At 45.5% G+C, this 14,898-nt stretch overlaps 1 protein-coding gene across 1 annotated transcript; it reads left to right on the plus strand.

The window, feature by feature from the left end:
• Positions 1–2,515: 2,515 nt before the first annotated feature.
• LOC128066749 (cathepsin G-like) lies at positions 2,516–5,039 on the plus strand. The gene is made up of 5 exons (XM_052659849.1): positions 2,516–2,570; positions 3,288–3,435; positions 3,888–4,023; positions 4,191–4,445; positions 4,878–5,039. Exons 1-5 carry the CDS (start codon positions 2,516–2,518, stop codon positions 5,037–5,039), a joined length of 756 nt encoding a protein of 251 aa, XP_052515809.1.
• Positions 5,040–14,898: the final 9,859 nt, after the last annotated feature.

A 14,898-nucleotide genomic window follows, 5' to 3' on the forward strand; every position in this document is an offset into this window, starting at 1 on the left:
TCTAACCTCTAACTGCATTTTTGTCATCAGCTTAAAAAATAATCTCAGCTAATATGTCATTATATATTATTTTTTTCCCTTTGCTTTCTTGATTTTCTCCTAATTCAACATATGTTCAACCTCCTAATTCTATTTTCTATATTTTTATCTTTATGCCTGTCTGTGCTCCATTCTGGACAATTCTTTCTGAGCTCTTTCAGGTTATTCTCTTCCCATCTTTGTCTAATATGTCATTAACTTTATTCACTGTGACTTTGACTTTGTCTTTTTCATATTTTTTGCTTTTAGAAGTTGTATTTAGCTCTTTTTCAGATGTTGTGTAATTTTTTAAGATTGATGTTCACTGGAGTGTGTTTAAAGCTAGCTTTTATTTCAGCCAATTGTTTTGCAATCTGTATTTTATTTTGCTAATAACATTATCCCAATAATTAAAGTTTTTTTCTCTATTATTCTCTATTGTTTCCTAGTCATGGTATCCTGTATTTGTTTGCTTGTTCATCTTTTCATATTTGACTATATACTTATTACATTTGAAAAACAATATTTAGGTGTAATTCAAACACTGAAATTAAGTGAATTTCCTCTACATTTGTATTTGATTTTGCCAGGTACTTTGGGAAACAGTCTGTAACCACATTAATGGAAGGAAGTTCAAGGTAGCAGAGGCTGTGAAAATCTAGATAATACCATCTTTCATGCTATTACATGCAAGGAATAGCCCATTAACTCTTTTTTTGTTACTTTGAGTGTGTAGACTTTTAATTCCCAGCTTATCATGGTGGGGGTCCTGATTAGACTGCTTGTGAGGGTCTTGGTCTTTAATTCTACATCCCTCACATTGTATGCTCATCAACACAGAAGTTTGAAAAACAAAAACAGAAGTTCAAATTTTGTGGGTTCAGAAAATTTACACAGAATGATAATAATTATCTAACTGGACGCTTGTTATTCCTTCAGTTGTGGCCTGAGTCACATCTGCATTGGCAGTTCTTCAAGGCTTTTCAGGTTTTTAGACATTTTAAACAGGTTTGTTTTGGTAGTTTTTGAAGGAAAGATTGGCATAAAACGCTAGTCATTGTGAATGAAATCCCCTATGTACATCCTCATTCAGATGCTTATATATATTTGACTCCCATTTCTTTTCATGCTATTCTTTATCTTTCCTTTTTAAAAAAAAAAAAAACAATTACATTAAAGTTTCTAAAATAAAATGAAGTGCTGAAAAAAATGTAAGTAACAATGATTTTCAATTACCCAAATGCTAAGGCACTAATAAAGCTGTTATTCTAACTTTTACTTTTTCCCTCCTGTTTTCTGCATATTCCTTTTTAGATGCATAAAGAAATTTCAAGAGGTTGCAAGCATAAACTAAGCATTAGAGAAAGGATTAAATTCTTTGCAGCTTTGAGAATAAGTGATAACCTACAGGTATTTATATATGCAGAGAAGAACTTTAACTTTCATAAGATTTTCAAGTGGTCTTAAAACAACCCACAAAAGGTTGAGAATTGTATTAGAATTCAATTCTGACATTTTTGCAAAACTTAACCATTCTGTAGTGCTTTCTGAGGCAATACAGTCTCCCAAGTATTTTAAGGGTGTCTGGCAGCCCCTGTTACTCTACAGAACTCGCCCATCCTTTTCTCTCAGTGATGAATGTCCACTTCTTCATGTGTCACAGGGAGCATAGCAGTGAGCTGCCTCCTTCTTAGGCGCCAGCACCCGTGGAGCAGAGATGGGTTTAGGTTGGTGGGTCTATCATGGATGAATAGGATCTGAGGTGCTTCTCCACAGGGTCTGATGGCTGTCAACAAAATCAAGTCACTGGGCTTTTTCTGCAGGCAGAGAAGCTTCTGGGACACAAAAACATTCACCTCAGTAGGAAGCAGGAAAACAGAAGCCGTCCCCAGTGTCGTGATGCGCTGAGAGTTTGTTGGGGGCTCAAGAGACCTGAGAGGGAAATGGTCAGTGCAGAGCCTCATTCTTCCCTTTCCTTTCCCTGGCAGGGCCCTCCACCCATCCAGAAACAGAGCTACTCAGTGTGCCTGACAACTTCTAGAAAGATGTGGGAGCAGCCAGGGTCTGGGTGGGGCTCAGGACCAGGGGGTGAAGACATGCAGGTTCCATTCCCTGAGGGAGAAGGAGGAAGTAGACAGGTCCCAGCCTTGATGCTTGTGAGGACATTATTGAATTTGGTGGGTTCGGGGTTCTGGCACACCCAGCCCCCACCCCTGGCGCCCTGGGTTCCCATTTCTGTGGCCGGCACTGACTCAGCAGCTGTGTGGGCTATTTCACTGAAGGCTTCGGTTACTGCCTTCCCCCAGGTCCCTGGCAGTTGGTGGGCAAGCCTCTTGGGCAGCTCTGAGTGATGAAACTTATCACGGCAGCAGGAGAATGGGACTGTGAATTCTCGAGCCCCCACCTCCCACCTTCACCTTTCCTTCCTCTCCCAGGGGCTCAAAGTCTGGCAGGAGGAAGTAGGGGCAGCAACTGACTGGGCATCCTCGCCTGAAAGATGTGGCTGCTCCTGCTCCTCATGGCCTTTCTCCTGTCCCCAAGGGCTCGGGCAGGTAAGTGACCATTCCCACCCTCAGGGGCCCAACTCCACCCGATAGACTCTGAAGGAAGACCGCCCAGACACTTGCTAGCCCTGTATCACTGGGCAGCTTGCATGAGTCCACAGTTTCCAGCTTCAGATTCTGAGGGCAGAAATTATATCAGGCCTACCTGGAGAGTCGTCATGAGAGTTAAGTGATGTGGTGTACATAAAGCTCTCAGAACCACCCTGGTTATATCACCTGCTATATAAATGTGCTCTCTGAACTCAGTTGCAGCCCCTGTGTCAGAGCCTAGGGGATCAAGATACAGCGATAACGGGCCCATCAGTTCATCTCTAGATCCTTAAATTCATGAGCCAGACTTCGTAGGGATCTGGAAAGTTCCCCGAGGAAGAAAGTGCCACAGAACTTCAGGGAGAGGTGGCACCAAAGGGCTCTGGGTGCGCCATCCCCACAGTAGAGAAACCCTCCTGTGAGAGAGGCCACAGCTGGCTCCACCTTCTGGGCAGGAGGGAGGGTGCTGAGGCTGGATAGAGAGCCAGCGGCACTTTCTGCAGGGTCCTGGCACCTTCCCCAGTTCTGTGCCCTGCAGACCCCATTCTCACCAACCACCAGCTCACCCTGCCCCTGCTCATCTCTCCTGCTCCCCAACTTCCAGTCTTTCTGGAGCCACCAAGCTGATGTCCACACACCTGCCAGTGCAGAGATAATCCTAGTGCCTCCTTCCAGGGCAGATCATCGGAGGCCGAGAGGCCAGGCCCCATTCCCGCCCCTACATGGCATTTCTTCAGATCCAAACTCCAGTAGGTCGGAAAGCTTGTGGGGGGTTCCTGGTGCGTGAAGACTTCGTGATGACAGCAGCTCACTGCTTGGGAAGGTGAGGACTTAAGGGACTTCTGGGCACCAGCAAAGCAGGTCCAGAAGAGTTCATGAGAGAAGTCACTGAAAGCAGGGTTCTAGATTGAACGGGTGAAAAAAAAAAGACCATGTAGAGCCTGGGGGACAAGAAGCAGGCCAGTGTGAATGGGGGAGGACCTGATCAAAAAGAATAAGACGGGGTGATGAAATGTATGCACTGGGGCTCAAATAATGACTTCAAGGTATCTTTGCAACCTCTTGTTGGGGAGGCAAAATTCAAAATCACTATGTCCTCCACCACCTCCAGCTCAAGGCTGGGGTGACCTAGGGCACAAAGTTCGGTCCCAGAGCCCTCCTGTATCTCAGTTCCCTTGATTGAGGTCTGGCAACCTTGGGTAGTCACTTGACTTGTATTGTGGACCACAGTTCCTATGGTTCAAACCTTACCTCTAGGCTCTCTTTCCTTTGCAGCCAAATAAATGTCATCCTGGGGGCTCATAACATCAGGACTTTGGAAAGCACCCAGCAGCACATCCCTGTGCTCAGATCCATCCCCCACCCCGGACACACTCAGCAGAACAAGAGGAATGACATCATGTTACTGCAGGTACCCACCCTCTGGTTCTTCAGCTGGGCAGCTTGTTCCCAGCCTGGGGGGCTTCCTGTGTCCTGGAATCAGGGAGGCGGGGAAGCTGGGCATACTCCCAGGGCAGTGGGGGGCACGGGGTGAGCATAGAATAGACAGTCCCTGAGTGCCTGCACACTTCTTGTCAGCTGGCGAACAGAGTCCAGCGTAATCGATTTGTGAGGCCGGTGCCTCTGCCTCAGACTCAAAACAGGCTGAGACCTGGGACCCAGTGCACCGTGGCCGGCTGGGGCCTGACTGGCCTGAACACGAGAACAGACACACTCCAGTATGTGCAGCTGAGGCTGCAGAGGGATAGGGTGTGCAGCAGACGCTTCATGTTATACGATGGCCGGACACAGATTTGTGTGGGGGACCCGAGACAGAGGAAGTCTGCCTTTCAGGTAAGATCACGGCATCTGCCAACACTGACGGGGGACCCTGGGCAGACTGGGCAGTGGGACGGACCCCATTCCCATGGCTACCGTCTGGGGCCTAGATCAGAGGGATGTGAGGGGGTGCTTTTCCCCATCCATCCAGTCTCTGGGGCACTAGGAGAAGTACCAGACACACAGAATGTTTACGTGCAGTGTTTTCCTGGGGCCGGTGAGGTACCGTGACCTGGGTTGGGCTGGAGAAGTAACCACAGTCAGGGCTGAAGCCCAGCAATGGGAAAATTCAGAAGCTTTTCTTCTGCACCCCACCACCCTCCCATCTCACACACAGCCAGCCCTGGAAGGAGCTCCCCTCAACCCCCGTCTTCTCTGAGGGTTGGGAGAGGGCAACAGGGGTGGGGAGGCCTGGAAAACAGTGTCCCTTCCCTCCTCTGCCTGTAGGGGGACTCCGGTGGCCCCCTCGTGTGTAGCAATGTGGCCCAGGGCGTTGTCTCCTACGGAGACAGGGTGGGGACCCCTCCAGCAGTCTTCACCAGAATTTCCAGCTTCCTGCCCTGGATAAGGAGAACAATGAGACGCTTCCAAGAGCGGAGACCAGAGTGACATCCCACGAGACTGACTCTCCTGCTCTGGGGCAGAGCCCAGCCCCAGGGCAGTTCCCAGAGCCTTAATAAACACCCTCGTCTAGAGTGGCAATAACTGATTTCTAATGTGTTCATTAAACATTATTTGTGTACAACAAAGTGTGCCAGGAGTGAGGGTGAGCTTTGTCGAGGAAGATGGGGTCTCTTTCCCAGGACAAGTGAATCCCTATTCCCACTGTCCTGGGGTCAGCAGGAGCCTCTTCCCTCCTCCAAGCCATCCATTTCTCTGTGTTCCCTCTACCCACAGCCGGGAGAGGGATGGAGGGACCTACCTCTTCCCAGCGTAAGGTTCCTTGCTCTCCACCCTACCAGAGATGGCCCCTTAGGTACCTGAGAACCACGTGCCATTGGCCTGGGTAGGACATAAAAAACAAAGGAACAACTGAAATTCCATAAGAGGCTCAATTTAAGAATAAATGTGGCAGTGTAAATCACTGGAAAATAATGAATTTTTAATAGATTGCAATGAAACAAATAGATAATCATTTGGGGAAAAAAGATAAAATCAGGTCCGCATCTCATCATAAACATAAATAACACTCAAATGGGATCAAAGATCTAAATGAAAATATCAACCATAGGAAAAATAGAAGAAAAAAAAATTGCTTTCTTAAAAATATCTAACAAGCACCCATATCAAAGCTGTGCTATTCACAATGGCCAAGAGATGGGAGCAACCCAAGTGTCTATGGACAGTCTTTCTCTGAAACCCTTTTCCACACCAACCCACTGTGCTGTGGGCTAATGTTCTCATTTTCCATGTGATGAGGGTCTCCTTCTGGGTTTTTACTCCACAATTATACAAAACTCTACATAATATGTTGGCTAAAATAACATGACTTTTACTGTAAAGATTAGCCTGTGATTAATACATCAATCATGGCATCCGGTCCCATCACTTCATGGAAAATAGATGGGGAAACAGTGGAAACAGTGTTAGACTTTATTTTTTGGGCTCCAAAATCTCTGCGGATGGTGACTGCAGCCATGAAATTAAAAGATGCTTACTCCTTGGAAGAAAAGTTATGCCCAACCTAGATAGCATATTCAAAAGCAGAGACATTACTTTGCCAACTAAGGTCCGTCTAGTCAAGGCTATGGTTTTTCCAGTAGTCGGGTATGGATGTGAGAGTTGGACTGTGAAGAAGGCTGAGCACCAAAGAATTGATGCTTTTGAACTGTGGTGTTGGAGAAGACTCTTGAGAGTCCCTGGGACTGCAAGGAGATCCAACCAGTCCATTCTGAAGGAGATCAGCCCTGGGATTTCTTTGGCAGGAATGATGCTAAAGCTGAAACTCCAGTACTTTGGCCACCTGATGCGGAGAGTTGACTCATTGGAAAAGACTCTGATGCTGGGAGGGATTGGGGGCAGGAGGAGAAGGGGATGACAGAGGATGAGATGCCTGGATGGCATCACTGACTGAATGGACGTGAGTCTGAGTGACCTCTGGGAGTTGGTGATGGACAGGGAGGCCTCGCGTGCTGTGATTAATGGGGTTGCAAAGAGTCGGACACGACTGAGCAACTGAACTGAACTGAATACATCAAAATTATATTCAAATAATAGATTTCTGAAGTCACATAGTTTAAAATCATGTTTTAACACTTTAGGGTAACTATAAAGAATCAGCTGGAGGTTCTTCTATATTCATCAAAATGTTAACTGGGTTTCCCTGATGCTCTAGTGGTTAAGAGTCTGCCTGCCAATGCAGGGAACAATGGTTCGATCCCTGGTCTGGGAAGATCCCACATGGTGCGGAGCAACTAAGTCTGTGCACCTCAGCTGCTGAAGCCGACATACTTAGAATCCATGCTCTACAAGAGAGGCCACCACAATGAGATGCCTGTGCACTGCAGCAAAGAGTAGCCCCCACTCGCCACAACTAGAGGAAGCCCGCGCATGACAACAGAGAGCCAGTGCAGCCAAAAATAAACAAATAAATCTTTAAAAAATGTTAATTACTCCTTACCATGTGACATTTCCCACCTTATTTTTGCACTTTCCATAATCTTGAGTAATCACTGAACACACATCAAATCCAGCTGATATATACAAAAATGCTTTGGTAAATTCGATCATCTTTTTATAGATATATCTTACCAGAAGGTCATTTGCCTAATATTCAGTGTGAGTCATTCATCAACAAAGTTTTAATCAGTGATACATCTTTGAAAGTAATCAGTCATTTTTTCCCTTTATTTGCTACCACCCACCCATAGGAATTATGTCTTGCTTGTATGTTCTAGAGGAAAACAATCTCATTATTAAATATTTGCATTGCCAGGTGGAAAGAATACTTGATGGCGGAAGTGGGAGGAGAGAGCGGTGGAAGAACCCCTATACGCCCTTCCTAAGCTCTGTGACATTTATTTTGAGCCCCAGAGCACCACCCAAGTCAAGACTCAGTTCCCAGGAAACTTCTAGTGCAGACTCATCTCCCTACCTAAGAATCTTCCAGCTATTGAGCCCCTTCAAGGCAGCTGCCTGCCTTTAGCAGCCCTGCTGGAAAGGTTTCTACAGACCTCACCATGCTCACCTCCAGAGGACAGTTCTCTTCCTGACCATCCCAAAAGTCAAATCCACTACCTCTCACAGCTTAGCACCCTCCTCCATTAAGTAAATCTCAGCAGCAGAGGTTTGGCAGGGGTCCAAAGTTTACTTCAGGAAAATATTCCTTGTTGCGTTCTCCACAGGCACTGGACTCTGATCTCCCAAGTACTAGCCAGCCCTCTCTCAATCAGAAGGTATTGTTCTTCTATTTTCTCCTGGTCCCGCTGGCCACAGGACCATTCAGCCTGCTGCTCTCAGACCTATCTGGATCCCGTGGCTTGGTCTAGGTCATCCCATCATTTTCTCTGAAATGAAGTCTCTCCCTGGGGCTTTCTAGTCCTCCATACATCTCAGTGATATATGTCAGTGTTTGATATAAGTCAGTGTTTGACTAACTTGAGTTTAGTTGGAATCTCTGTGTTACAGTGACTTATCAAGTTATTTAAACCCTGTGAGAGTTCCTTTTTCATCTCTGGATTAAGGGATTCCCAAAGAATTCTGAGGATAAAATGACACAGTATGTTACAAATTCCTTCCAAAGTACCTGGTGTGTAAAAAGATTTCAATAAATATTAAGCATCACTTCTCTCTCTCTCTTTTTTTTTTTTTTTTAATTTCTTATGTCCCAGCTCTGGAGCCACAGGAAGAACTTCACCTCAGGCAGCCTGGCAGTCCTTAATCTAGGGGAGCTGTCCTGTCTAGAGTCCTGTCAACGTAACTTTCTTCTCCTGAAAAAAATAACACCTCCAGCTCGTCATCTATTCTCCTAAAGATATTCTGGAGTCCATTAACCTCTGAGGATCCTCTCTTGTGGAAGTTCTTCTCCAGCTCCAAGACTGGTACCTCCTAGACCAAGTCAAAAATTGAGTTTTCTCAAACCTCAGGATCAGGACTAGGGCTGTGGTTTCTGGAAGCAATTCCACAAATATTTCCACTGTGCTGGCGATGGAATGAAACACCAACACTGCAGAGTGGTTTAAATCTTTATATTTTAACACTTGCTTCTTACAGCTACTTTATTTTATATCCCTCGCACAACAACCTACAGGGCAAGCTGCCAAGCACTGATTCAGAGACTCTACAGTGCGCAGGCGCAGGGCGGGATAACCTTTACCTTGACTTATTTACTGCAGCTAAGACTTTGTTTTGGGGAACTTCCTTATCAACCTAGAATCCGTTTTGTCCCAGGGTCTGTTCCTTTTGAGGAATCAGAGAAACATCCTTGTGTGCAAGAAATGTTCTTTTCCCACGGGAACAAACAGGATTCTTAGCTGAACATCTCGTTTGCAAGAACGTTCAGCTCAGGTTGAGAGTCTCGTTCGCAAGCACTTCTCAACCTTCCTTAAACCTAGTTCCCTACACTGGGCAGAACATCTCGTTTGCAAGAACGTTCAGCCCTGGTTGAGAGTCTCGTTTGCAAGCACTTCTCAACCTTCTTTATACCTTGTTCCCTACACCACTGCATCCCCCATTCTTCTCAATACGTGCTGCTGCTGCTAAGTCACTTCAGTCGTGTCTGACTCTGTGCGATCCCATAGATGGCAGCCCACCAGGCTCCTCCGTCTCTGGGATTCTCCAGGCAAGAACACTGGAGTGGGTTGCCATTTCCTTCTCCAATGCATGAAAGTGAAAAGTGAAAGTGAAGTCGCTCAGTAGTGTCCAACTCCTAGTGACCCCATGGACTGCAGCCTACCAGGCTCCTCTGTCCATGGGATTTGCCAGGCAAGAGTACTGGAGTGGGGTGCCATTGCCTTCTCCATCTCAATACGTGAAGTTTGTAGAAAGACTAGAGAAGGGGAATGCCCAGGTGGGAGCAGTCACTTTGAACTGGGGCTATTCGCTTGAAAACAAGAACAGATGCCCTCATCAGGCTTTGGGTATCTTTCAGTTGTCCCAGATGACCGAGGATATTTGCTTCTCACCTCTTTCTTTAGCTTACAAAATGGCCCAGAGTTTGGAGAGCGAGGCCTCTCTAGCCTACCTGTACACATGCAGGGAAAGACAGGAGGAACCTTGGCTTCAACCTGGCTGTCAGGGGCAGGATGGCGTCAGGCAGGCTTGTTTGTGATGACTTGTTCCCTCCCCAGCTCGCTCTTCCTCCCTTTTCTCTTACAGTCTGTTGGCCCAGGTTTTGCCTGCTACCTATTAAGGTACATGCCTGACAATGTGATCATGCTCAAGGCTCTTGCATTTATCTAACAATCTCTTGCAGATTCATGAGATACAAAGTAGAATGGTGATCCCCAGGGGCTGGGGGGAAGGGGTAATGGGGGATTACTACTTAATGGGTTAAGAGTTTCAATTTGGGAAGGTGAGAATTCTTTTAAGATGGATAATAGTGGAGGTTGCACAATGATGTTCATGTACTTAATGCCACTGAACTGCACACTTAAAACTGGTTAATAGGTGAATTTTCTATTATGTATATTTTACTACAATTTAAAAAGTAATTTAAAGAAATAATTTCTTGCAACTCTTCTTAAAAAGCTCTAATAGTAGAAGACGTTATTTGGAGAAAGTGGGCAGCTACCACTTCTGCACACAGATAGCATTGTTGGAGTTACTTTTCCCTTAAGAGAACTCTGGTTTCTAGATCAAGGAGAAGAGGCTGCGTGTCTGAATAATGTCATAGACCCCAGAAGTAGCTCCACCCCAGCATTTTTCATGTGTGAACAGAACACAGAAGGAGAAACTGTAGGAGAGAATGAGCCAGAGGTGCTATCTGAAGAGAGGGCTGGGCTGGAAATAAAATGATAAGATCTAGGATAGAAAGAAAGGAGGAGTGGGGGAAATCTCGCCCATTCTTCTATGATATTGATACTCTCTCCTACTTGAAGTTCACTGAGTTTCTTGGTTTTGAACGTTGATACTTCACAGTTTTTCATCAATATTGTGAGATTTTCAACCATTATTCAAAAATTTTCAACTTTTTCTTTTCTATTGAAGTGTGCATGCATGGGCACGCTTAGTTGTGTCTCTTTCGCAACCCCATGGACCCAGCTTGCCAGGCTCCTCTGTCCAGTTTTAAGGCAAGAATACTGGAATGGGTTGCATTTCCTCCTCCAGGGGATATTCCTAACCCAGGGATCGAACCTGCATCTCCTTCATTGGCAGGCAAGGACTCTTTACCACTGAGCCACCAGGGAAACCCTATATTGAGGTATAGCCAATTAATAATGTGATTTTTTCAGGTGCACAGCAGAGTGACTCAGCCATACCTATACATGTTTCCATTCTCTCTCAAACTCCCTCTTTAATTTTTTTTTTTCTGCTCCTTTCTCTGTCTTTTCTCCTTCTGGGACTCCCTACTTGTAAGTTGCATGAGGTGTTCCACACATCTGATATCCTATTCATTTTTATTCTTTTTTTTTTTTTTTTACTTCTGTTCACTGAAAAGTCCTAAAGCAATTCCAGATTTGTTAGTGAGAGACTTCACAGGGGCAGCCAGCTACTCTCCTGGAATAATAGCCAAGCTCGACACAGGTGCCTTCTGCCCTTGGTCCAAGCAGCAGAGCTAGATGTGGGTCAGGTGAGACAGGAGGAGGCAGGGAGAAGGAGAACAGAGAGACAATTGCTGATCAACATTATGTGGATCCACAGGGAGCCCTGGAGAAGGGAGGCTTGAGCCACATGTAGGGTACAAGTGTAGTCCAAGGTGGAGTCCAAATAGCTCAGAGGAAAGCTGTCTGTCAGAAAAATGTGATAGCGCTGCCAAATGCACAGGAAACCAGCTACAGAAATTGTGAAAATGCTCATGGTTCTATGTGACAAGATGCATTAAAATGATAAACACCTGCTTTGGCCTAATATTATAGTTTATCCTCTTTGATTTTCTATACTTCCCCAAACATCATAAATAATATTTTATAGGTACATTAAAGCCCAATGTGTCAACACAGTGGTTTAATAAATTACTATAACATTGCTGAGCATACTTGTGGTTTGCAAATTGGTGGTGGGGAGGAGCGGTAAACCGTCAAAGCTAAGAAGCCATGTATCCCCTTTAACAGCCACGTCTGGGGCAGAGAGTGAAAATGAGAAGATATATGTTCCTCCTTGTGGGTAAGGCCTGAGCCAATACATGCAAAGTATCTTAAACATTATGTCCAGTTTGAGATAAGAGTCCAGAAGTCTTCTCATATCTATATTAAATTATAAAAGAACAAATAAAAGTAATTTAAACTGTTTGTCTGACTGCATGTATTCTAAGTAGAATCATAGCTTGGAACTTGCCCTTAAGGCTGACAACGCTTAAATACCCATGTGCAGAGAATGGCATGAGCAAATATGCCTGGTTCCTCACCAGGAGCAAGGAGCCTCGGTGGGCAGAATCTTTGCCCACATCATGGTCTTTCCTGGAACCCACATTACCTGGGCCAGGAGGGACAGGAGTGACCCAGAAAACTTAGAATGAATGACAAAACTTTGTTTATCCTCTTGCTGTTACTACCTGCATGCTTCCCAACTACTTTAATATTGGGATCTTTTAAATCTTTGAAATATCAACAAGTTGAGAACAATACTGGCTTTAGATGGGCTACCTGGGACTGGACCATAAAATAAATTCAGGTGCATTTGTCTGTCAAACCCATCTTCTCAGACTCTTCTATCCTCTCACTACCTTATCTTCCTGGCACTCTCATTGACACCCCCACCTCCACTTCATCTGCAGTCACTGGTCCTCACCCCCATCCCCAACAGTTTGCAGTTACCTAAAACTACCAAGAAGCTGATGGACAGCTAGGCTCTTTCCTAATGTGTTCTAGGAAAGACTTTTGCTTGGTGATTTTGCATTTATAAAGATAACAACAATAAACATCTTCAGCTATCCAAAAAAAGTGAAGTTCTACAGAGTATAATTGGATAGTTGTATGCTTTTTGATACCTAATGACAAATTCAAGGCATGGTGGGGTCAGAGTTATGGTCTTAGAGGATCAAAATTAGAGGAAGGGGACACCATTTCTGATTAATGCCACCAGCCCCCCCCCCACCCCTTTCTCTGTTCAGAAAGTCCATCCAGGACTTTCTCTAGATGAATTTGGTTGTGCTATCAAGGGCCTAAGAATGCAGCTTCTGAAACACCCTTACCACACAGACTTTTCTGATGAAAGCTCATGTCTTGAGAATCAATAGAACCAGGAGTAAATTGGTGGTGCCTGAGCCTGCCCTTTCAAACTCAGGATTGAAAACACCTGGAAGGAGAACTTGCATGCTGCTTCAGACCTGCTTAGCTTTTCAGAGAAGACGCCGTTGCTCTTGTTCTTACTGGCTGAACCCCTGGGACTAAAGGAAGTGACTGTGCCTGTCTTCAGTGAAAGTCATGCAGTCATGTCCGACTCTTTGCAACCCCATGGATTATACAGCCCATGGAATTCTCCAGGCCAGAATACTGGAGTAGGTAGCTTTTCCCTTCTAAAGGGGACCTTCCCAACCCAGGGATCGAACCCAGGTCTCCCGAATTGTAGGCAGATTCTTTACCAGCCAAGCCACAAGGGAAGGCCCTCTGTCCTCAGAGGCCTGGCTTATTCCAGCAGCACCACTTCCCCAGTGCCTGCGACACTATCATTATGATGTTCCTCACCTTAGTCCATTCCAGAAATTTGCTAGATTCCAGATCAGCCACTGGACATGCAGATTACAGAAAACTACTCCCATGGAGACCTGGTCGGTCTTCTCCCTTTCATAGGTCACACCCTGGCATGTGGAAAGTTATTTATAATTAGGGTGGCACAGGATCCTGGTGGGGAGGGAAAGCTGAGAATGCGTGTTGTAACTTCCCATTCTCCAAAGCTAAGGGTGAGTTGCTTTGTCCCAGGAGCTATCGTCTAGAACAAGAATGAAGGAGCCATCTCACAGTTTCCTAGATGTCACCCTCTCGTTGACCCCGCTCTCCTGAGCCACTCTGCTCCACCAGAGTAGGTATCTAGAACCCAGGCGAGCCTCACAGTGTCAACTCACCACCGATTCCATGGCTCTCATGGGGGCTGGCTTCCACCCAGGCCCCCTCCTCCCATTTCCCCGCCTCACTCTGGTTTCTAATCCTTGCACATGTTCCTCTTTGGCTTGAAAGTTAAATTGCTTAAAAAGATAAATATGTGCTGAAATTCAGATCACATTAGGACCCAAAGCAGTTTTGGAGACTGTTCATTCACATATCCAACAGCATTTATGGGACATTTACAATGTGCCTGGCTCATGATGGGGGAGAAAGAAGCCAGGGTATTCTGCTCCACGAGCTCAAAAGTTTTGAGTTTTTGAAACCAGCCTCATCTGGAAGTAAGCAGGACACAGAGAGTCTGAGAAGCTCAGGGACAAAGAAAGAGCCAGAGTAGGTCAGAGAGAGCAGCTTCCAGGTGGTTTATCTGGAAGACAGATCCCCACCCCCTCACATGTATTTGAAGTGCTCCAGAACAAGGGCTGAGCCTCTCCTCTCTATGGGGAGATAAGAACTAACCAGGGAAACAGGTCATATTGCAAGCCTGCTGTGCTGTGCAGGGGAGCCTGGGCCCCCCCATCTCATTGAGCTGGGTCCCTAAAGACCATTGAGGACTATCATCCTCTGAACGTCTCATGGTTTTAGGCCACCTGGCAGTTCCTGTCCTGTTTCCTATGAAGACGGAACTCCAGGAAAATTTTCTCTTTCAGGGGAGATCAAATGGGGCAGAAAGTTCAGATGGTGCTCCCCACCATACATGGTACCTGTAGATTTTTATGACAACAAACAAGGCTGGAGCAGATGTTGGGGGTTCCTGGCATGAGAAAACTTCACATTAACTGTGGCTCGCTGGGACAGAAGGTAAGGAGCACAAAAGAGTCTTGTCTTTCTGGGAACCCCTAGTACCATCCTAGGCTTCGTAACTCAGGAAAGCCCCAGAGCATGCAGAGCTGATGCTAATCAATGGAACCACCTGATTCTCTTGGGCCAGGGCAAACCAAATGTGGGGTACTGGGGGGAAGTGTTTGGAGAGAGGCCTGTTAAATTTCTGGATGTGAAAATGGTTTCGTAATTTTTTGCACAACAAAACAGTGAATCATAATGTAGCCTGTGAAAATTATACTTCTGGAAATTCAGTGGAAACTTGAAAAAGCAACCTTTTCTTAAAATTGAAGTATAGTTGATTTACAATGCTGCGTTAGTTCCTTTCATACAGCAAAATGACTCAGTGACACATACATATATAATTCTTTTTTGAAACATTCTTTTCCATTATGATTAACTCTGAATATAGTTATCTGCACCACACAGCAGGACCTTATTGTTGATCC

Source organism: Budorcas taxicolor, chromosome 21 (genome assembly GCF_023091745.1).
Source record: "Budorcas taxicolor isolate Tak-1 chromosome 21, Takin1.1, whole genome shotgun sequence".
Lineage (NCBI taxonomy): Eukaryota > Metazoa > Chordata > Mammalia > Artiodactyla > Bovidae > Budorcas > Budorcas taxicolor.

Coding starts and splice junctions, on each gene's coding strand:
- LOC128066749 (XM_052659849.1), top strand. CDS start 2,516: ATGTGGCTGCTCCTGCTCCTCATGGCCTTTCTCCTGTCCCCAAGGGCT. Junction 2,571..3,287: donor GTCCCCAAGGGCTCGGGCAG/GTAAGTGACCAT, acceptor GCCTCCTTCCAG/GGCAGATCATCGGAGGCCGA. Junction 3,436..3,887: donor GCAGCTCACTGCTTGGGAAG/GTGAGGACTTAA, acceptor TTTCCTTTGCAG/CCAAATAAATGTCATCCTGG.